The 25,257-nt window shown below is 38.9% G+C and overlaps 1 protein-coding gene across 5 annotated transcripts in view; it reads right to left on the bottom strand.

Moving 5' to 3' along the window:
• MAGI2 (membrane associated guanylate kinase, WW and PDZ domain containing 2) overlaps positions 1-25,257 on the bottom strand; it is a 1,418,773-nt gene that overhangs the window by 294,016 nt on the left and 1,099,500 nt on the right. For all 5 annotated transcript variants that reach the window (XM_065939768.1, XM_065939769.1, XM_065939770.1 and 2 more), the window contains one exon: positions 23,805-23,987. In XM_065939768.1, coding sequence (XP_065795840.1) covers positions 23,805-23,987 — 183 coding nt within the window. The remainder of the gene's footprint in view (positions 1-23,804; positions 23,988-25,257) is intronic.

Genomic DNA, 25,257 nt, shown 5'->3' with positions numbered 1-25,257 from the left:
TTCCACCAGTATGTCTCAGGATGTCCACTGGGAAGTTTCTTAGGTGCCCATCTGTGTCATGAGTGACGGAGGATTATCTACAATACTTTGCTATTTTTCTTTTTTTAGTTTTCAAAATAAATATTTTTATGAGGTTTTTACAGCTGTGCTATTAAGTATAGATATATAATTTATTAAGCACATAAGATTTAACTAGAATATTTAACTGCATTTAAAATATACCCAGAAACTAATAATAAACTAAAGTCATATTTCTTGTTCATATTCTAACAGATAATCTCTTTTACAAAATGCTCCTTTGTCCCCTAGAGCTGTTACATTGGATGGAAATGTACAAACTTTCAGATACAAAGTTGTCTCTATTCTCTTGTTTTCCCAAGGTGCACTGCAAGCAATGAATAAAAGCTTATGTTTTCCTTTCTCTTTCATCAACTTTTAGCCCAAAAGTGAAATTGGGTACATAAAAACAAAAATTCATCTTTTACCTTGAATTTCAGTGTTGATGCAGATGCAATTAATTCCTACCCTTCCTCCCATTTACATTGAGGGGATTAGAGAAGAAGCTCTTTGAACATTTTGAGATCTTTAAGTTGGTTTCTATGAACTCTGAGTGGTGCTAATAGCATTTTCAGACGAGATCGGGCGCGTTCAGGGTGGTATGGTCGTAGACTAATAGCATTTTCAGAAAGGAAATGCTGAGAAGAAAAAGAACATTGTAACCCTTTGAAAAAAGAGTTGCTAAGAGTTTTCATTAACCTATTACCTAATACCTAAGAGTATTATTAACCTATCAAACTCTTACAGTATCAATGGGAAGTGGGCAATTTTGTTTTCCTTGTTTTTGCCTCAGCATATACTGTCAATTAAGCCAAATAAAGCTCCAGAAGAAGTGGTGGTAAAGCTGGTTGCAAATCAAGAGGGATTCAATTCTAAAGAAGAAACCGTGAAACGCTTTTGATTAAGAATTTGAGCAGAACTTAAATTCTAACCTCAGAGTCAGTAGATACTGCTAAATATCTACAGATTTTACAAACTATATTGAACAGCAGATGAGCAATCTGGGATGCTGGCTGCAGAAATGATGAACTCTGAATCCTGGAGCTTTGTTATATGTTTTTTTCTTTCTTCAATTATAAACTAGATAAATTAGTACTTTCCCTACTCTTGTTTCACCATTATTCTCCAAGGAAAACTGAGTTAGCTTTCCTTGAACAGTTCTGAGACACTCATAAAAGTTCCACATATGAATTATTTGCTTTGTTATTTTCCCCAAATGGAATAACATATCTTTTTTTTTTTTCCTCTACAAACTGTCAGCTCTTTTAGAATTGAACTGTGCTGCATAAAACAACTACTGCATATTTTTTCCTTTTATATCTATTCAGGCTGATTTTCCATCCTATAGCTTAGTGACTTAGCTATCACACTCTACTAAAAAGAACTCTTTGAGTGTTGAATGAAAATCCACTTGCCCTTCTTGCTTTCTTCTCACCCTCTGCAGGGAAATTTTCACTCCAGTGAGCTCTGAGAAGATGCATTGTTACACCCTGCTGAGCCAGAACAGAAGACTATGGATGAATAAATACCAACACAGTGTATCATTTCTGTACTAAACACAGAATTAGCCACTGGCCTCTACCTAATGAGTCTATAATCTAACTAGACAGGTTGACAACACCCAGAAGGGAAAAGATAAGCATGCACATCAATGCAGTGAATGAAAATGGAAAAAGTGGCATATTAAGATGTTTGTCAATGTAAAATCACCCTGACACTAACTTATAACTGAAGCACTGTTTTGCAGTTTCCAAAATATTTTTATAGTCACTGTCTTACCTGTCTTATACTATGATGCCAGTGGTTTACTGGGCAAGGATATCAGATACATACTTGGGTTTCAGATAATAATGAACAGGATATGATGCAAATTCTCACTATTGAACTGTAATGATCCTATTCTTGTAAGTGATTTTTCTCTGAGGACCTCATTCCCCATTTCAACATCTCAGCCATGTGAGCAAAGAGCATTCAGGCCTTTTCCTTGGAGCAAAAGAGACGTCATATGTTTGAACTGATAAATTACTAAAAACAAAAAAGATGTTTCTACATCCTATGGAAAAGTGAATTCTCTTGGGATCATGTCTCAACTAACACTACAGTCCTTCTTCTGCCCCAGGTTTGAAACTGAAGCAGGAGGTAGTTTGGAATTAGGAGCCTCAGAGACCTGCCCTGAAATTCTACTTCATTACACCTTAGTCTAAGTAGTTCGGTTGGTTTTACATATTCACAGTTTTCTTTTCACAGAAGATAGTTTCCCCAGAACTGCAATGATCATGAGAAATCTTCTCAGAGCTCTAAGTTGTGTGCTTAGATAGCTTGTCTATCTAAGTGACAAACTTGAAAAATATTACTTCATAGGTCTTGCTCCAAGAAGTTCTGAAACACCTTTAATTCAGTACTTCTTAATAACAAAAGGCATCATTTTCTGGTGAAACATATGAAATGACTACAAGATATTTATATGCTGACTTTCTCCCAGCAAAACATTCGGCATATGGCAAGGAAAAACATTCTGTCATAAAGTACCATGGTTTCTGTGCATTGACCTTGAAGTTTTCTTTTTAGCCAGCCAGATAGAGGTATATTGGATATGCAGACAGTTATATAGGTTAGTGAAAAGGGAACAGATATTTTTTCTAACTTTCCCTAAATATCTTTCCCCGTTAATAAAAAATATGGACTTTGTTTAACAGAATAAATTCAATGCACACATACACAAAACACATAAAATGCATATAAAGTTAACAACCTGAGGGGTAGAGGTGAAAGAGAGAGAGGGCAGGAAGAGAAGGACCACATGATACTACACTCGAGACAGGATGACTTTATGAGCCATAGTTCAGTCTCCAGCCAGAGCAGAAACACCTGAGAAGTGCTTATTCAGACTGATTAAACTCCCAATTCTGGGGACTGAGGGGCTGACTAGTCTCCCAGGAGGCAGTAGTACAGTGGTCAATGGTCAGTAAAGGGGTTGAAGCTCAGCCTTACTGTGTACTGATGACGTGAGCTTGGGCTAGTTTCTTAACTTTTCTGGACTTAAGTTAGAATAATTAGAATTAGAATAAAATTAGAATAATGGTATCTACACTGCAGGGTTATTGTAAAGATTAAATGAGATATTATGTTCTAAGAGTTTGGCAGAGTGCCATGAAACTCTCAGTGAATGAATATTATTATTAGTTAGACAACCCATTCCATTGCACGGTAGCTTTGTCATTAAGTTTTTTAAAAAGAAATCAAAATCTCTCTCTGTATAACACTCATTTGTGGTTGTTCTCCCATCTGGAAAAACCTAGGAGAATTTGATGGAAAACAAGGCTGCTCCTTCTTCCTCTTGGCAGCTAGTCAGTGTCTGAAGCACTATGCATTCTCTGGGCTGTAGACTTTGGCACGTAAACCCTCCCCTCTCCCATCCCGCTGAGTTGTTAACAGTATAGACTTTGCTGGCAGTATAAAACGAACCCTACTGCTAGCACTTCTTCCTCAGAAGGAATCAAAATGGGAATCATAAAACACTCAACAAAGAAAATGGAAATTGTGGAACTGAGAACTTCATTGTTTTTGATGAGAGTTTACAGATACTGAACTTAATGGATGTAAGTGAAAGTTGCTCAGTTGTGTCTGACTCTTTGTGACTCCACGGACTGTAGCCCGCCAGGCTCCTCTGTCCATGGGATTCTCCAGGCCAGAACGCTGGAGTGGGCAGCTGTTCCCCTCTCCAGGGGGTCATCCCAACCCAGGGACCGAACCCAGGGCTCCCACACTGCAGGCAGATTCTTTACTGTCTGAGCCATCAGGGAAGCTCTCAGTGGACATAAACCTTATACATAATAGCTTTGTTTACATATTTTCCATATTCCACATGCCTTAAGAATCATTAAAACATTAAAACCCTGCAACTTGTTTCTCTTTCAGTGTTAAAGGTATCGCAGTCCACCGAGTTGTTCAAGTGTGAAAGCCAAACACACAAACACGCTGGACCCTTCACTTTCTCATCCGCTCAGACAAGAGCACTGACTCTACTGTCCAGATGCTCGCCATTTTATCTCCTTTTTCTCCTCCCACGGTCATTAGAGCCGAGACTTCCAAAAAGACAGATACTCAGCACACAACAGCCTGGCGGCAAAGGGCCCAAGACACTAAGCGCCAGAACCTCATTCTCCGATGGCCAGCTGCCTCTTCCCACTCCCCGAGCCCAGCTGAGCGCTCTAGGGCAAGCAAGCCTGCTGGTGGAGGCCATGAAGGAAACCAGAGCAGGTGAGTTTGGAGTGGCAAAAGGAAGAGCTTGTGCACATTTTGTAACTTCTCTTCTGACTCTTATTTTTCTGTAATTCATAGTTTATACAGACTCCAGTGTTAATTTTCTAAAAATGCACATTTGATCAGGTTGCTCCCTTGCTTATAACCCCCTTCATGCCTCCCAAGCACGTTTTATAGTTTCCTTCCACCTGAAGTTCTCTGTAGCCTTCCACTCCAACTTCTGCTCTGTCTCCTTCTCTGCTGCCTCCTAGGTTTAAGGCATAACAAATGGCCCAGTGTTTTGCACATCCCTGAGATTTGGGTTTATAAACTGGGATCGTATCTGGCACAGCTCTGGACTCATAGTAAAAGCTCCCATATACGCCTGCTGAATGAATGGATGCCTACATTTTTGCATACCATACTCCCCGTCCCGGGCATGGCTAATACATTCATACTCTTCCTTCAGGCCTCTGAATCACATTTCCTCTGTGAAGTCTTCCCTGGCTTCTCCCCATAGGCCCTCCTGCTGTGGGAGACTCATTCCTCTGTCATCCCTCAGCAGTCGGCACACGTTCCTTTTAGTATTTATCTCCAGGTGCCACTTGAAATTGCACACTTCTGCTACTTTACCAGACACGTGTCCTTAATGGCAGAGGCTTATTCATCCACGGTCGCTCAGGATGAAAGCCTGGCTGATGCATGGTGGGTACATAGCCCGTTTATTAAACAGTATCATCTAGCACATGGGGTGGGGACAGGAATAAACATCTGAAGTAATTTTTTTCTATGGTTCAGTTCGGTTCAGTTCAGTTGCTCAGTCGTGTCCCAATCTTTGCGACCCCACGAATTGCAGCACGCCAGGCCTCCCTGTCCATCACCAACTTCCAGAGTTTACTCAAACCCATGTCCATCAAGTTGGTGATGCCATCCAGCCATCTCATCCTCTGTCGTCCCCTTCTCCTCCTGCCCCCAATCCCTCCCAGCATCAGGGTCTTTTCCAATGAGTCAGCTCTTCACATGAGGTGGCCAAAGTACTGAAGTTTCAGCTTTAGCATCAGTCCTTCCAATGAACACCCAGGACTGATCTCCTTTAGGATGGACTGGTTGGATCTCCTTGAAGTCCAAGGGACTCCCAAGAGTCTCCTCCAACACCACAGTTCAAAAGCATCAATTTTTCGGCGCTCAGCTTTCTTCACAGTCCAACTCTCACATTCATACATGACCACTGGAAAAAACCATAGCCTTGACCAGACGGACCTTTGTTGGCAAAGTAATGTCTCTGCTTTTTAATATGCTATCTAGGTTGGTCATAACTTTCCTTCCAAGGTATTTTCATATCCCTTTCCCATTCCTTGATAATAGCTTGGGAAAATTCTTAACTTTTAAGTCACTTTTGGCTATCACATGCCCAGTCTTGTTAACGCCTCAACTTGATTTAAATCTCTTCCCCTCCTACCATCTGCCTGGGCTTGTACTGGGACCCTGACAGCTCTGAGGTGGGGAGACATGGTCCGCCTCTGGGCATCATCTCTTCCTTTTCTCTTCAAAGTTTAAGTCTTCCAGTGTGTGTTACATGCAGAGAGGAGGGGTTTTTTATTTAGTTAGCTGCAGCGGCATTCTTTTTTGGTGCTAGTAGCAGCTGTTTGTCTAGTGAATGGTAACTGGTCACTGAAACGGCAGGTAATCACTGGTTGGCTCTCTCATGGGGTCAATCTGTGGATTCATCCTAGGGTCACTGCACTATTTGGCTCAAGCTTGACCTCCTGCATCCCCGTGGTACCCAGCCTGCACTGTCTAGCCTGTTGATACTGGGTTTCCTTGACTGGTAGCAGCTCTCTTGAGTGGTATGTGCAAGTTAGTTGGGTTTGGTCAAGGTCTCTTCCTCACGATCATTTCAACCACAGAAAACCTGCACACTCTTGCTATGCCCGATACTAGGCTGCAGTGGTTTCCCTGTGTTTTCTCTCTCTTTATCCTGCCAGCTCCCAATTCACTTCTTCCTTCTTCTGACTGGCAAAGGAAGCAAGTCCACAGACCCCAAGCAGATGTCTGACTTGGGATCAAACCATCAACTCTCCTTCTTACAAGCAACTCCAATGTCAATGAGAGATGCCCTTAGGGATTGGATTGAGAAGGGGACAGGAAACACACCTCTCTTGTGGAGACCATGGGATTGCCTCTAAACACAAACACTGACTCTCACATAAAGACAGCTCTTCTGGGGGCTCTCTTTCCCCCTCTCCAGCTTCTCTTTATACAGACTAGGGTGAGAGACGAGTGGTTGACTGTGGTGGGGTCCTTCCATAGCAGCCCCTAGGGAGGCGGATAGGCCCCAGCACCGGCTTTATAAAGAGCATCCCTCAGCATCCCAGTATAAAGCTCATGGAATAAATGAGTGAGCAGTGGATACCTCTGTTTTGAATAGTTACTAATAGAACGGAATACTGTTGCTGTGCAGTGAAGGTGCCAGGTGGACTGTAAACAGAGCAAGAAGTGTCAGTGATAGAAGCCCCGTGGATGTGCCCGGCCTCCGTCTCAGGGCTCAGCTGCCAGCCTGCCATCTTTGTACAACTCCTGCTCGCCTCAACACGCTGTGTGTTCATAACATCAATTAGTAATGCTGCTGCACACATCAATAAGGGACCAGGAGAGTCACCACCAAAAAATCAGACTTGTAGTTTTTAGAATTTGCAACACTGAACAGGGAGGAAAATGTCATTTCTGCCAGAGGCACAGCATCTTGCCCTGCTCTTATGTAAACTCACTGACAGGCAATCGCAGAAATTGCCTGCACTTGCCTCTGGGCAAAATGTCTCCTTTTCATAGAAAAATGTCACCTTTTCTCTAGGAAATGGCAGGTAGTTATTTTTTTTTTTTTTCCAAAGGAAAAATGACCTTTGCATTTTGTTAAAAATATTCTCAAGGACTCAGCTTTGATGGAAAACAATTCCCTATCTTTTAATTTATACATGAGGTTTTGCTTTGTAAATTCTGAGATTACACCTGTCACCACTGATGTAGCCTGTGGGCGAATGTCAATGACCAGAAAGTCCCAGGACCTTGTTTTCCAGGAATGTTCCCTGTGTGCAGGTTGGATGCCTGTAACTCAGGCTCTTGGCTCTTGCTGCATTGAGGTACTCCCCCCCCAAACCCATACACACGCACAAACACACACACACGCACACATACACACCCCATACCGCACCACACAAACACACCCCCACATACACACTTTAAGCTCATTACTGTAACACTTTAAGGCTTTTATGTGCTAATTCAGCATTACAATTTCATACAAACCCATGAGAAACTGCTCTGAGACAAAATGCCAGTGCTGCAATATACTGATTGTCTATCATTATGGTTAAAGTATATTTATATATACACACTACTTTATATAAGATAGATAATCAACAAGGACCTACTGCATAGCACAGGGAACTCTATTCAATATTCTGTAATAACCTATATGGGAAAAGTATCAGAAACAGAATGGATGTATGTATAATTGAATCACTTCGCTGTATACCTGAAGTTAACACAATATTGTAAATCCACTATACTCCAATACAAAATAATAAAAATTAATTAAAAAAGAATATTAAGTGCTTCTTAATAAATTTAGAGATGGAACAATCTAAGTCAGTTTTTTCCATGGAAAAATTTTTCATTCTAAGAAAATGGAAGAAAATATATCCAGTATTCTTTTTTTCAGGTGAAAAAATAGGGGGAAAAAAGAAAAAGAAGCAAAAGAAGTGAAAGTTTCAGGACCCAACACTTCAAAACAAAGAAAGGAGAAATATACAAAGGTGGTAATAAGGAGGAAGACATTTCTGGGTTATTAATCTTGGTTTCACAAAACAAAGTTCCCACTTCTTTTGTCAATAACTCATATACGTGGTGAAATGTCTTCCTTCTGACAATAGTTTTCACCCTTAAGAAACGCAAAATTCACCTTACAGAGTTGGATATTTCAAACAAAGTAGTAAATTAGATGATGACACAAGATTTACTGTGTGTGCTCTTGTCAGTTCATGCAAAGCCTCAGCTGGAGCATGTGAGAGGCAAACTAATTACCCTGGATACAGGAACAATGTTTCTGCAGCTGTGGCAGTTTTGATATTTGCAGACTCCAGCACACTCCATCTCTAATTTCACTGGCAGCTTGCAAAAACCAGAAGAAATACACTTATAAACAAAGGTCTGCATGGTAATTTATCTCGTATTGACTTTGGTAAAGTCTTCTGGCTTAGAATGCTAAGAGATTTATAATTATGAACTTAGATCTAAGCTGATGAAACAATGAAAGACATATTTATTGTTTCTTTTTCTCACTTCCATTGCACATATATCTGTAGATGATGATATATATGTGTGTGTATCTACAATCAAACTCTTCATTGAATACTTATAAGCCCATGTGACAATCTGTCAGAATATATACCATCACCCTATTTAATTCAGGTGTATTATTCTCTCAACAGAAATATTAACATCTTGACTCATACATTTTCCAATTACCTTACCCTTCCTAGGCTTATCTTTTTATTTGCTGTAATTCAAGATTGACATGCTTTTATTTTTGAAGGGGTTATAATATATAAAAAATGAGGAACCATCATTAAACAGATGAAGATTAGGTTACTGACTCTCCTAAAAAACATCTAGCAGATATGTTAGAATCCTCATTGCTGTTGTTTGGTTATTAAGTGATGTCTGACTCTTTTAAGAGTCCATGGACTATAGCCCACCAGGCTCCTCTGTCCATGGGATTTCCCAGGCAAGAATACTGGAGCAGGTTGCCATTTCCTTCTCCAGGGGATCTTCCTGACACAGAGATCATACCTGCATCTCCTGCAATGGTAGGCAGATTCTTTGCTACGGAGCCACCAGGGAATCCTATGGCATACCCAAAAGGTACACAGCCCAATTTTCAGTTGTATGCGCACACATAAGAGGCTGACTATAGCATTTCAGCTTCCAGTCCATCAACAGAATAAAGGTTGTCAACATGGCACCGCAATTCTGAAAGGGTTGGCTATTTCCTTTAAATCAAAAATTATTTAAAGAAGCAAGAGTTGTTCTGTCATATATTCAAGGCAGAATCATTTTAGTTTCTGGGTACAAAGGGGGAACAGTCTAAACTGTTCCAGATCTTTTCATATATCTATTATGCCCAGAATGCTAAGGATTCTTTCAATTTTGTAGAAAATATTTCTAAAAATATGTTAATAATGACTACTATTTTGAGCAATTCCATATGTTGTGTCCTATTCTAAGTAATTTAAATGTAGATAATTCATCTAATGAAATGTTTGGTTAAACTATAAAAGAAAATCTTTAGATAACTATCTAAAAGAAACATAAATAATCACAGGAATCTATGATACAACAGCAAATCACATGCCTCCACATGCCTCCTTAGTTCATATTAGCACATCAGTGCTGCATAGACTCATTCCACTGTTCCATCAGGTTGAATATTTGCTATACATCTGGTAGTGAAATAAGGCTGGGGGTTGGTTAATGATCAAATCGGACTCAGTTCCTGACCTCAGAGAGCTTATAGTTGGGTAGGGTTAGGGGTAGTAAATAGCAAGAGATTACAGTTCATCTGCTGGACGGGTAAGATAAAAACAAGCACCTTTTATAAAAGTAGATTGTTTCCTGATGAACCAAAGGCACAGTTCAATTAGTGAAGGGGGAGAGAGCAGCAGGAACTAGAAGAATTGACATTGTCTATAAGAACACATCTGCCAATCCAGATTCCAGAATCTGGTAAATCTCTGTTATCTATCTGGATACTTTTAGTTCACTTATATACAAGAGTATTGGCTATCTTGGCCTCAGATCTAAAAAGATAAAACTTCTTAATTGCATTTAGATAATACCTTTACTTCAAATGCATCTAACTTAGGTCGAACGACTTTCACTAGTAAATATACTGACAACCAACAACTTCCTCCACAGAGCAAGTATAAAAAATGTTAACCCTATAATCTCCAGTCCATTTCTGTTAAATGTAAATGACAAACTTTCCAACCTTTAAAATGCTAATTTTGTATCCAATAAGGGTACTCTAAACAACATCCCTGGTACAAGGATATCTAGCACTATCCTAAGCTCTGCTCTCAGGCTGAGAGGAGGCTCCTCCCACTTTCTGCTTGAACTCCTAGTGGGCCAGTGAATCTGTACTGCAAATTCATGTAAAGTTCTGGTGAAGAATAGCTAACAAATAATATGTGACAAAGCACACTTAACTGCACTGACTGCCATGATGTTAGTAGACACAATGGTCATGAATATGGTCATGAATATCATAATTACCGTGTGACATCCAAATGGATCTCAGTACTGAAGCTAGAAAAAAAAAAAGCAGCAAGTTTTGCTACACCTTTGTTAAAATGGGAATCAAGTTCTTAATCCTGGGGCACAGATGAGAACTAGGATAGGGCTTGTACAGTAGTTATCCCTTCTCAAGTGAGTTTTTATCTAAACTGTGATTTTATATGAAGACAGTATAAAGAGCACTGTATAGGCATTCACAATGAGAGAAAAGATAGAAGTGTGTAAAAAAACAAAAGAAATACTGCAATGGCGTTTATTTGGGTTACAAATTCCCTTTAAAAAATATCAATGAGTTATTGAAGCATGGTGTGATTTTGAGAATTGGTGCAATAAATTTTTTTCAGTCCTTTCAAGTGGTTTGGTTTGTAGCCAAGATCAAGTATTTTACTAACAATGACATCTGTATCATCTGCGTATCAATATAAAAGAAGAATAGTGGATAGAAAGTATGTTCTATACATCTGTGTCTCTTTTTCTGTCTTGCATATAAGGTTATCGTTACCATCTTTTTAAATTCCATATATATGTGTTAGTATGCTGTATTGGTGCTTATCTTTCTGGCTTACTTCACTCTGTATAATGGGCTCCAGTTTCATCCATCTCAGAACTGTATGCAGTGTAGCTCCAACCCTCACTGTGAGATGTCCTGTTATATTTCTGAAGAATATATCACTAGCAGTGGAAATATTAGGATTTCAACAAAATGAAGTGAGGTTCTGAAACTCAGGTGTGCTTAGAAAGAATCAAAAGTAAACATATTGTGACAAAAAGAAAAAACAAAACACAGTTTTTCCTTCTCTGCTGGAGATATTAGTATTGGTCAGTTGGCTAGAAGTTCAATTTTATTTTCTAGGTTTTATTGGGTATGAGATTCTTTGGAAGCATCCAAAGCTCATAAATGTCTAAAAAAGGCAAAAATGATGTTATTATCAAGAGGTCATTTAGAAACTTATCTAACTTGGATCTGAGTGAATATTTTAAAGATCTTTCAAAATAAATTGCTGAAACCACCTCCTTTATTTTTATGAGAAAGACAGAGCTAGAGGCCTGGTGATTTTGCTGCTCATAATCTCTGGATGTGACATTATAATTCGCTATTATTTATTCATAGCACAGTTGAGAACTGGAAGGCAAAAGCATTATCAACACCTCCCAGAAGACTGTAAGAAGGTAGAGTGCCCATGAAAGTCAAAGATAATTTTTTCAGGGAACTTGAATAACTCAAGGAGTTCGGAAACGAAGAAGCCATAGGAAGGAAACTGCAGTAGATGAAAAGGGGAATTTTTTTTCCCCTGCCACTTCTCTCATCAAAATGTGGGGCCTAGTTTCCTTCCCCTTTTATCTGGGCTGACGTGTGACTTGATTTTATAACATTGTGCCAGTTCCAGGCTAGGCATTGAAAGACTTGACAGCTTTCTCTTTTGGTGTCTTGGAGCCCTTAAGCCACCATATAAACCATTCAGCCACCCCACTAGTCAAGATCATGTGGAAAGAAAAAAATTCTATGCCAGCCCTGAGGAGTCACATCCATCCCAGCAGAGGCATCAGCAGTGAATGAAGTCACCTTACACATCCCAGCCCCAGGGGAGCTCTTGGTGATGGTGGCTGCATAGGAGTCCCAGTGTGAGACGAGCAGATGAGAAATACAGTCCATTCCAAGCAAGAAAGTATTTGTTATTGTTCAGTTTCTCAGTCATGTCTGACTCTTTGTGACTCCACGGACTGCAGCAAGCCAGGCTTCCCTGTCCTTTACTACCTCTTGCAGTTTGCTCAAACTGATGTCCACTGAGTCAGTGATACCATCCAACCATTGCCCTCCTCTTCTTCTGCCTTCAATCTTTCCCAGCATTAGGGTCTTTTCCAATGAGTCAGCTCTTTGTATCAGGTAGCCAAAGTATTGGAACTTCAGCTCTAGCATCCGTCCTTCCAATGAATCAGTTCAGTTCAGTTCAGCCACTCAGTCATGTCTGACTCTTTGCAACACCATGGACTGTAGCACACCATGCCTCCCCATCCATTGTCGACTCCCGGAGTTTACCCAGACTTATGTCCATTGAGTCAGTGATGCCATCCAACCATCTCATCCTCTGTCATCCCCTTCTCCTACTGCCCTCCATCTTTCCCAGCATCAGGGTCTTTTCAAATGAGTCAGCTCTTCGCATCAGGTGGCCAAAGTATTGGAGTTTCAGCTTTAGCATCAGTCCTTATGAGGAATACCCAGGACTGATCTTTTTTAGGATGGACTGGTTGGATCTCCTTGCAGACCAAGGGACTCTCAAGAGTCTTCTCCAACACCACAGTTCAAAAGCATCAATTCTTTGGTGCTCAGCTTTCTTTACATTTCAATTTTCACATCTATACATGACTACGGGAAAAAATGTAGTTTTGACTATATGGATTTTTGTTGGCAAAGGGATGTCTCTATTTTTTAATACACTGTCTAGGTTTGTCATAGATATTCTTCCAAGGGAGAAGCATCTTTTATTTTGATGGCTGCAGCGATTTTTGTAGCCCAAGAATATAAAGTCTGTCACTGTTTCTATTGTTTCCCCATCAATTTGCCATGAAGTGATGGGACTGGATGCCATGATCATAGTTTTTTTGAATGCTGAGTTCTAAGCCAGTTTAATCATGAGCAAATGTTTGATTGTGCTTCTAAGCACTGAGTTTTTGTATGGTTTGTGATGTGGCACTAGAAAACTAAACAGATACTTCAAATAATAGAAAAAATAATATTGCATTAATTTGCTTCTGGTAATTGACAGGACCATCTATGTGGTTCACATCACCTAAATATGAACACTTGCCTGTGGAGGTGGGTGGTAATGAAGAACTGGCTGATTCACTAGAATGTTTTTATAAGGCAGCAAGTCAATAAGAGAGGCATCATGGGAAAGACCAACAAGTGTTTGCTCAAAATTCAAAAGGAAGTCTGCCCTAGGCATAAGTTGATTATGAGGTAGGAAAACGAGACAGAAAACACTTCTGAACTGACTCTTAAGCTTTCTTATTCATATAGATTTTTCCCAGGAAATGTTTAATGAACAACTCTAGGATTTTATCAAACTGTTAAGAACCTAAAATGGTTAGGAAGGGCCAAAGAACGCTGTGGTAGGGTGGGATGGAAAACCACTGGATAACCACGAAGAGGAGATTTATTACCGAAAATGAAAGTGAAAGTAAAGTTGCTCAGTCTTGTCTAACTCTTTGCGACCCCATGGACTGTAGCCTACCAGGCTCCTCCGTCCATGGCATTTTCCAGGCAAGAGTACTGGAGTGGGCTGCCATTTCCTTCTCAGGGGATCCCAAGCCAGGGATCGAACCTTAGATGCTTTACCATCTAAGCACCGAAAGTGAAAGTGAAGTCTCCCAGTAGTGTCTGACTCTTTGCAACCCCTTGGACTGCAGCCTACCAGGCTCCTCCATCCATGGGATTTTCCAGGCAAGAGTACTGGAGTGGGTTGCCATTGCCTTCTCCGAAGGGGGCCCCTAAAGGTGTAATAGCTGTCACATTGAGAGTCTGGCAGTCATCTGTTCACAGAGCACTCATGGCCCTAGGTTAATCTTTGCTATTCCCTAGAAAGCAAAAAGGTAACTAAGATTTCAGAGAATGCAATCATGAGATAGAGTACCTCAGAATGTTAAAATCTCAAAGAATGTGAAATTGCTCATAGTTCAATGCCCTGACATGACATGAAAGATAAAGATTAATCCGCTTTGTTCTGCTAGCCACAAATTTTATCCCAAAAGTTAGTCCCCAGGAATATTCATACTCATTCAAAGCAATTCTGAGCATAGGCTTGTTTGAGAGAGGGTCAGGCTGGGATGGAGAATGTTTACCGAGCTGTACAGTAAGTGGGAAAGGAGACTTCCTGCTACCACTTCTTGTGGTGGTTCTCAGACTTCAGTAGGTATAATAACGCAGATTCAAAGACTTGTAGTTCAAGATGACAGACTGAACATATGTAGCTATCCCATTTAACAAAGACTTTAAAATCTTAAAAAAATTAAAAAGATATGCAAAAAGCAACAAAGGTTTACAACACAGGGAACTACAGTCAGTTCAGTTCAGTCACTCAGTCGTGTCCAACTCTTTGCGACCCCATGAACCGCAGCACGCCAGGCTTCCCTGTCCATCACTAACTCCTGGAGTTCCCCCATACCCATGTCCATTGAGTCGGTAATGCCATCTAACCATCTCATCCTGTGCCGTCCCCTTCTCCTTGTGCCCACAATCTTTCCTAGTATCAGGGTCTTTCCAAATGAGTCAGCTCTTCGCATCAGGTGGCCAAAGTATTGGAGTTTCAGCTTCAGCATCAGTCCTTCCAATGAATATTCAGGACTGATCTCTTTAGGATGGACAGGTTGGATCTCCTTGCAGACCAAGGGACTCTCAAGAGTCTTCTCCAACACCACAGTTCAAAAGCACCAATTCTTCGGTGCTCAGCTTCCTTTAGAGTCTAACTTTCACATCCATACATGACCACTGGAAAAACCATAGCCTTGACTAGACGGACCTTTGTTGACAAAGTAATGTCTCTGCTTTTCAGTATGCTGTCTAGGTTGGTCATAATGGAAAATAATCTCAAAAATAACATGTGTGTGTATCTATCAATGAATCGCCCTGCTGTGCACCTGAAACACTGTAAGTCAACTGTGCTTCAATAAAGTATATAATAACAAAGACTTTAAAATGAATAAACCCACAGCAATGAAGAGAACAGAAGGGGAACCATTGTGACAGAGAGGGGCCTTTATAAACCAAGACAGCTCAAGGGAATTTTAGAATATGGACTGTGGATAAAGACATGATAACTGATGTCTTATGGCTTTGGAAGGTATATTCTAGAGCAGTGGCTGGCAAACTATGGCCCAGGAAGCAAAGCCTGCTGCGCCTGTATTTGTAAATACAGTTTTATTGGAGCATAGCCATATTCATTTCATGATGACAGATCAACAGCTGTGACAGAGACCACCTGGTCCACAAAATCTAAATTTACTACTTGACCCTTTAGAGAAAGAATGTGCTGCTTTCTGTTCTAGTATGCTTTTGGAGGAAAGAGAAACGTAGACAAGGACTCTCAGTTGCTTTGCAGAATCGCAGAAAGGCTTGGGATTAGGAAACATCAGATACAAGTGTTGGGTTGGCCAAAAAGTTAGTTTGAGATTTTTCCACATGATGCTGCAGAAAAACCTGAACAATCTTTTTGGACAATTCGGTATATAGACAATCTGCCCTGCTATATCTGCATGGAAAGCTCTTACCACCTACTTCAAGTCAGAGATGAGGTGTATCCAAGAAAAAAAAAAAAGGGAATATTTAATGGACTTTCTATTCCACTCCTGCCTAAGAGCCTCAGGTAAAATGTGACCAGTCTTCAAACCCTGTCACTGATGCAGAACTCCCAAGCAACCTGTCCAGTGTTTAACTTTTAAATATAGACAATCGAAGATTGCAAGAAATATGAGCACTGTGCTGGTGTAAAATGAGTATCCATGACGAAAGAAGATATGGATATGGATAACAGTGGACTCTGTTTGAAGTGAAGTGAAGTGAAAGTTGCTTCCGACTCTTTGCGACTCCATGGACTGTAGCCTGCCAGGCTCCTCCATCCATGGAATTCTCCAGGCAAGAATATTGGAGTGGATTGTCATTTCCTACTCCAGGGGACTGTCCCAACCCAGGGATAAAACACAGGTCTCCTGCATTGCAGGTGTATTCTTTACCATCTGAGCTACCAGGGAAGCCTGAACTCTGCTTGGGAGAGACATAATAGAAAGAAGCCAGCCCAGAGAGGAGTAGAAGGACAAATGATGCCCAGAAAAATGAGGGCCCTTTAAGAACCTAATATGTTTGTGCTTTGAGGGAAAAAGTGGTGGTTTAGTTGCTAAGTCATGTTCGACTCCTGAATCCCATGAACTGTAGTCTGTCAGGCTCCTCTGTCCATTGGATTTCCCAGGCAAGAATACTGGAGTGCGCTGCCATTTCCTTCTTCAGGGGATTTTCCTGACCCAGGGATCGAACCCACACCTCCTGCATTGCATGCGGATTCTTAACCGCTGAGCCACCAGGGAAGCCAGAGGGGAAAGCATCATTTTAAGAAAGATAGTGCCACAAAAAAAAAAAAAAAAGAATAAAGAAAGAAAGACAAAGTAAAACTCCACAAAGCCATTTACAGGGGAAAAAATGTATTAATGATATACCACCACTGGGGTCAGCGAACAAGTTTACAGAGCCATGATAATGCAAAACTTGTACAAATATTACCGAAAGTAGTTGTAAAACTCAGTTGGGAAACTGGAGAAGAACAGATGAGGGATACAGGAGTTAAAGCTTCATCTCTTTCTAAAAGAAAGTACATAGAGGTCATTTCTAGAGCTGTTAAATTGAGATAACAGGGGCAGGACACAAGATATTTTTATGCATTATAAATATTTCAATTTTTTAAAATCATGTGTGTGTATTGCTTTTACAAGTTTTAAAATTACATAAATATACATTCCCTACACTACTTCCAGAAACTTGGAATCAGCAGGTCTGGGGGCACAGGAAGTTTCATCTTTAAAATGCCCCCCAAGTGATTTGGACAAAGTTAATCTTGTGCCCCTTTTAGAAAAGCCAATAAAGAGGTAGCAACCAGTAAAAGCAATAACTTCAATCTGCTCAAATGGAGAAATGCCAGGAGCCAGACAATGTCAGAATGTTGGTCTCCTGGACAGTTTCTTGCTATTTTACTAACTAAATGGGTAATTATTAAAAGATGGTGGGGGGTGGGGGGAAACACTAATGGGCTGTGAGTGATCTCATAATTCAACCCATCGATAGAAGAACTTCATGGATAGGTCAACTTTCCTTCCTCCTATATTTGTTGAAAACCACAAGCCTTGATTCAAAGCTTAGCCTGGGGGAAAACATGAAGGATCATGTAATGAGGGAAGCTTTTTAATGGGTGGATGTTAGATAAGTCTCTTTTAGACTCTGCAGTTCCTACATAAGCCTTGCTACATCAATCTTGAGTTTTAAAATAATTTAAAGAATGTTCTCAGGATCTCTGGTGCCTACACATGATTGCTGGGATATGTTGAATCCTTAATAATCAGAAGTGGGATGGTTTCTGGGCACTACAGTAATTTCTCCTAAGAAAATGTCCTCTGTAAAATTATAGGACCATTAGGGATTGGCTCAATTACTTGCTAAGAAGCAGCCGGGGGCACAGTATCCTTCTTTATCCTGTCTCCATTGCTTCCTAGAATCAGTGCTGACTGAGAGAGAAAGAATTTCCACCCTACCCTTGTTTCTGTAGTGCAGGACCATAAGTCAACTTTAGTAGAATAGATTTTTCTTTGTGTCCAAACAGATTATTAACATCTCTTTGCCTAAACTAGAGATAATCTAGAGCTAGAAAAGCTAATTAAAATATTTTCATGCTTGTTTCAATGTCAAATGAAATTGCTCACTTTTAAAATACAAATGATTTATTGTTTATATCTGTGGTGTCTATTTTTGTTGATTCTTGAGGTTCATTTATAGATGAAATCATTACAAAATAGACATTAATTTTGTCCCTAACACATACATGTGTTTTAAATTTTATCCAGAAACTGGAAAAGTTATTTGTTTTTGCTTTAATGGCAAATTATTGGGCTTCCTTGGTGGTTTGATAGTAAAGAATCTGCCTGTCAATGCAGGAGGTGACTGGGTTGAGAAGATCCCCTAGAGGTGGAAATGGCAACCCACTCAAGTATTCTTGCCTGGAAAATTCCATGGGCAGAAGAGCCTGGCAGGCTACAGTCCATGGGATTGCAAAAAAAAGTTTGGACATGACTTAGCGATTAAATAAACAAGCAAACAAAAACTCACAAAAATTAGTCCAATTAGCATCAACTAGGCTATACCGAAAAGTGAAATTCAGAAAATTCAAATTTCACCTTTAAATTTCTGAAGTGTTCCCATCCATCCATCCATCCACCCAACCAACCAGCCAACAAGTATTTATTAAGTGCCTGTTATTTGCTTGGCACCGTTTTAGGTTCTATGAATACACAAGTAAAGAAAATATCAATCATAGAGTAAATCTTGACACCTAATTGGTTAAACCTTATATGAGAAAACTTTTATATATAGGTATTCATGCATTTACATGTTTTTGTTTGAGGATATATGACCATACACTATTCTCTAATGTTTGCTACAAGCCTAAATAATTCATCATTACCATTAATTCATCAATTTACAATTCAAATAATTATGATTATTTTTTTACTCGATACTTCTCATACTTGATACCACTGAAGGTGAAATATTAACCTACGCTGAGATGGCATATAAATCTTTTCCTAGGTATGCTTCACTACTGTGCTTTTGCACATTGTTATTTTCTTCTTCCTATGGCTCTCTTTACTTGTTCACCTAGCAAATGTCTATTCAACATTCAAAACTCTCTCAGACATCATCTTCTGTGAGGCCATCCCTAAGCCCTTCACAATGAATCAAACCCACCTTCCTCTGTACTCGTTCTGAACTTTGTACATATTTTTGTTTGAACTGTTAGAGATATTCACTAACAAATCACTCATTATGTCTATACTATAAACTTCTTAAGGGTAGAAACATTTGTATCCTCATTTTTGCATCCCAAATAATTATCAGAATGCCTGTCACATATGGGTATTCACTATTTGCTCAACTGAACAGCCATTCCCTCTACTGTAATTTATGGAATTTTAAAATCCTATTACAATTAAAAATGAACACAATATTTTTGACTAATAAGCAGTAGATTTCAATATTATTCTCTGATGAGAGAAATTATCACCCCTAAAAAGCCTAATAAAATTATTTAGTTAGAAACACACTTAAGAAAAATCAGTTGTGTCCTCCCCTGACTCTCCTGACTTGGTGCCAACACCATGGTTATTACAGACTCATCCTATTAACACTGTGTTACAATTACTTGTTTATTTATGCAAAACTCCTCCTAGATGCAAACTTCTCAAGAGCCTGGCTATTGTCATATCCATCTTTGTAGTCCTGGTGGACAGGGATGACTGTGAAAAGCCAGAGCTTAAGAAGTGTTTGTTGAATGAATAAAGAGAAGAATAAATAGGAGATAGGTTCTTCTCTTCTTATTAGGACCTGTTCAGCGATTATCCTAAAAGAAGAAAATCAGCTAAATTCTAAATAAAATCTTTGACTTTGTTGTTGAGTAGGCTAAGACTGTAGGAGTGTGGCAAACTAGGAAAAGAAATGAAAAGAGAAAAGGCGCTACTGTGCAAGCCGTTTAATTTTGCGTTTTTATCTATTTATTTTTGCTGAGTGGCATGTGGGATCTTATTTCCTTGACCAGGGATTGAGTCTGTGCTACCTGCAACAGAAGAGCAGAGCGCTAACCACTGGACTGTCAGGGAATTCCCTTGGTCTTTTAAGTTTATGCTGAAAGAAGTTTTTTTTCTATTTCTGAAACATGGAATAATGGATTGGGTGAGAGAAAAAAGTAACTGGGTCCTTTATAATGAAAAGAAATGAGTTAGTTACTTCACCAAGGAAGTGAAAGACTTATATGCTAAGAACTATAAAACACTAATATGGAAGACTGAAAAGTAAAAGTGAAAGTGAAGTCACTCAGTCATGTCTGACTCTTTGTGACCCCATGGACTGTATCCTACCAGGCTCCTCTGTCCATGAGATTCTCCAGGCAAGGGTACTGGAGTGGGCTGCCAACTGAAGGTGACTCAAAAGAAATGGAAAAATATCCCATGTTCTTATATTGGAATAATTAATACTGTTAAAATCATACTTCCCAAAGCAATCTACAGATTTAATCTGATCCCTATCAAATTACTTATGACATTTTTCAAAGAACTATAATAAATAATTCTAAAATTCATATGGAACCATAAAAGACCCAGAATAGCCAAAGCAGTTCTGAAGAAAAAGAAGAAGCAGGAGGCATAGTGCTTCCAGATTTTAGACAATAGTACAAAGCTACAGTATTCAAAAACAGTATGGTACTGGCACCAAAAAACACAGATCAAAGGAATACAACAGAGAGCACCAAAATGAACCCACACATCTATAGTCAATTAGTCTTCGACAAAGGAGGCAAGAACATACAATGGAGAAAAGCCTTTTCAGCAAGTGGTGTTAGAAAAGTTGAACAGCCACATGTAAATCAATGATGTTGAAACATAACTTTCTCACCATGCACAAAAATAAACTCAAAATGGCTTAAAGACTTAAATATAAAACATGACACCATTAAACGCCTAGAAGAGTACATAGGCAAACATTCTCTGACATAAATTGTATCATTGTTTTCTTAGGTCAGTCTCCCAAGGCGATAGAAATAAAAACAAAATAAACAAATGAGTCTAATCAAACTTATAAGCTTTTATATAGCAAAAGGGTGAAATAAAACATGAACAAAACAAAAAGAAATCCTAAGGAATGGGAGAAAGTGTCTGCAAACTATATGACAGATATGGGCTTTTTTCCAAAATATATAAGCAACTCATACAGCTCAGTAACAGCAATAATGAAACAACACAATGAAAAATGAGCAGAAGACCTAAATAGACATTTCTCCAAATAAGAAGCAAACATGGCCAACAGGCACATGAAAAGATGCTCAACATTGCTAATTATTAGAGAAATGCAAATCAAAACTATAACGGGCACCACCTCATATGGGTCAGAATGGCTATCATCAAAGTCTACAAATAATAAATGCTGGAGAGGATGTGGAGAAAAGGGAATTGTCCTACATTCTTGGTAGGAATATAAGTTGGTGCAGTCACTGGAAAAGAGTACATAGTTTCCTCAGAAAGCTAAATATAGAATTCCCATATGATCTAACAACCCTACTCTTGGGCATATAAGCAAACAAAACTAATTTAAAAAGAACACGAACCCCTATGTTCATAGTAACCTATTCACAATAGCCAAGATATGGAAACAGCCTAAACATCATCAACAGATGAATGGATAAAGAAGATGTGGTACATATATCCAATGGAACACTGCTAAGCCATAAAAAGAACAAAATAATGCCATTTGTAGCAACATGCATCCAACTAGAGATTTCATCTAAGTGAAGTAAGTCAGAAAGACCAATACCATATGATATCACTTATTTGTGGACTCTAAAATATGACACAAATGAACTTATCTATGAAATGGAAACAGAATCAGGGACATACAGAACAGATGTAGTGGTTTCCCAGGGGAAAGTGGCTAAAGGAGGGGTGAAGAGTGAGGTTGGGGTTAGCAGATGTTAGTTTTTATATATAGAATAGATAAACAACAAGCACAGAGAAATATATTTAATATCCTATGATAAACCATAATGGAAAAGAATATAAAAAATAATGTATAACTGAATCATTTTACAGCAGAAATTAACACAAAATTGTAAATCAACTATACTTCAATAAAAATATTGATCAAAAAAAGAAAAATGAGTTTGTTAAATATTTCACTGAAGTTCAGAAGCACTGGGGATCATTTTCCCTCTACTAAGATGGTTATTAACTCCATTATTTCCTCATATTCTAGTTGAAAATGACAGAATGCTTTTTAACTGAGTCTTTTGATGTTTCTCTATGTTTTGGGGGCAACATGAAGGTGTGACTGTTTAGCAAAATCTCACTAGAGGAGCAGCAGAGTTGGACATTCTCTAACTTACTCTTAGAAAAGTATGTACACATGATTTTCACAATAATAGCATTTGAAAAATGTGATGAGTTTTGAAACTTTACTCAAATTTAAGAAAATGTAACATCTATCAAATACCTTCCTCACTAGCAAGTGGCAGTGACAAATATACTCATGAGGTGAACCTGAAAAGATGTTATTTCCATAGGAAACATTTAATAAAGTCATCTTTGAAATTAAAAATATCAGATGAAGGCCTCAATTTTATGTTGTCTCTTCGTATACAAACCACTTTAAAATCCACAGAATTGCAATCAATAAATATATAGAGAATACAAATGGTATAACTTTTCCTCAGAAGTAATTCTTTAATTTATCTACTAAGACCCATGGACTTCAGTAAGTAAATACCATAAATTATATCAATGGTGAGTAAAGTGTGAAATGGTAAAACATAGTTACTGCATTTTGTAATTTTCTAAGACATTTGAAAAGACCCTGATGCTGGGAAAGATTGAGGGCAGGAGGAGAAGGGGGTGACAGAGGATGAGATGGTTCGATTGCATCACTGATTCAATGGACATGAGTTTGGGTGAACTCCGGGAGCTGGTGATGGACAGGGAGGTCTGGCGTGCTGCAGTTCATGGGATATCAAAGAGTCGGACATGACTGAGTGACTGGACTGAACTGAAGACATTTCAAAAACAATACTCCAAAATTCTTGAATCAATATTTTAAATACACAAGATCAAATTTGATTTCTTCTCCATTTTCCAGATAAGGAAAGTAGTATTCATAAATTATGGAACTAATTCCAGGTCATGGACCAAGTAGGAGAATTTAAAAATCAGACTGCAAAATCAAACTTAGTTCATTATGATTTTTTCTACCTCTGTGCATCTTTCATATTTCCTTGCCCTTAACAATTAGACTCTGCATTTCCATGTTAAATGAATTTTAATCATAACTTGATAGACATCCAAGGACATGTATATGAAAATTAATGCATAAGGACTAGAGAAAAAACTTATGTATTAAAATACTGTATGGGAATATATAAAGATGAATACCATTAATAATTTTTTTCTATGAGATAAGCAAGTGTATTTAAATAACTAATCTGGGCAATTTAGTCTGAGAATACTATAGATTAACACAGATTTTTAAAACATCAGTAGTTTTTTATAAGCTAGAAAAGTATGAAATGTTAATCAAATTCCTAAGAAGGGACTTCAGAAATAAATTAGAAAAGTGTCAATCTCCAGGGTTCACTGAATCCAGCAAATAGAGGGGCAGTCAGAAAAATGAGACAAAAATGATATTTAGAGTTCCAAACTACTTCAACTTGATGTTATTAAATTCAGGGGAGACGTGATTTGTGGTTTCCCTTCAGTGAAGTGACCTTTGACCTTCAAATTAAAAACACACAAAAAAGAAGTTTCTCACATTTGTCTTAGAAAAGACATCGCAAAACAATTTTCTAAAGTGTTAAGGGACTTACCTGTTTCCATTTTCCCGTCTTGTGCTGCAGGCCCGTCGGGAATCACACTTTTCACCTGCAGAAACTCATCAGGCTCGTCTCCACCAATGATGGTAAATCCAAACCCCATGTTGCTCTTTTTGAGTGTGGTGCTGAGAAACGTTCCCTTCAACTGGGAGGCATCCCGGGTAAAGAGTGGCTTTTCTACTGGCCAGTAAAAGTTAAAAAAGAAAAAGCATGGCGGTTAAGGCACGTTCTTACACGGTGAAAATCAGCCACTGAACAGCAACCCCAAGAGCAACTGTGGGTTAATTACGGTAAATGCAAGCAGGTGTGACTGTGAGCGCAAAGCTCTGAGTACTTGCCACAAACACAGAGCCGGCCCAGGAATCCAGGAAAACGTGACAGAGCTTCTGGGATTAGACAGAGTTTGTCAAGTCAGTGTGTCTACTCACTAAACTCACTTTCTTATGTTTAAAAAGGACTGAACAGACAAAGGTAAAGCCTCACATCATTCAGACACATGTGGATCCATTCCTCTTCTTCTGAAAGGGTCCAGGTAGGAGGTTTGTGTCAGAGGCTGGGCCTGCCCAAAACCTTGAAGGGAGAGGACTAGAAAGCCAGAATGGACTACTTTGTCTAACAAAAAGTAGGAGCACTAGAATGTTAGCACCTCCTCAAAGGTCTAAATTAATTAGAAAGAATGCCTAGATGTGGGACTGAGTTAGCTTTTGCTTATAACATACTGTGAAGATAACCAGATAAATCTGTTTCTTACTGACCTGATAGCAATTAGTATACTCTAAAACGTGAGCAAGTGGCAAGTCAGTATCTCTAAATATAATCATGAATGTAAAAGTAACACAGTTAGTAGCAATATGTCGACACATTCAAATTATATACCAAAATAATCTGAAAAGATCTTGAACCCACTCATATAGGTTTAACTAGTAATTTGGTTTCCAGCTATGATCTGTAATAAGTATGAGTGAGTGAAAGTCGCTCAGTAATGTCTGACTCTTTGCGACCCCACGGACTATACAGCCCATGGAATTCTCCAGGCCAGAATACTGGAGTGGGTAGACTTTCCCTTCTCCGGGGGATCTTCCCAACCTATATATTTCAAATGCTTTAAAAATAATAGTCATGCTATTAATGGTCATGCTTTAAATGCTATACAGTCAAGTATATTTATATATATTTATTTTTAGTTGTTCCATTTTGAGTAACATGATTTAATACTTACAAGAACCAGACTGTACCTGGTGACTAAGTTTAAGTATTCTGTTATTGCTCCGTTTTGGGTGATGTGTAATGGATAAACTATAAAGTAATGAGGGCCATATGTTGGGATTTTACATTGTTTTGTTGTGGCTTAATCCTTAAGCCACATCTGACTCTTTTGTAACCCCACTGATGGTAGCCCGCCAGGCTCCTTTGTCCAGGGGATTTCCCAGGCAAGAATACTGCACTG

Source organism: Muntiacus reevesi, chromosome 6 (assembly GCF_963930625.1).
Source record: "Muntiacus reevesi chromosome 6, mMunRee1.1, whole genome shotgun sequence".
NCBI classification, from domain to species: Eukaryota; Metazoa; Chordata; class Mammalia; order Artiodactyla; family Cervidae; genus Muntiacus; species Muntiacus reevesi.
This window is presented reverse-complemented; position numbering and strand designations above follow the sequence as displayed.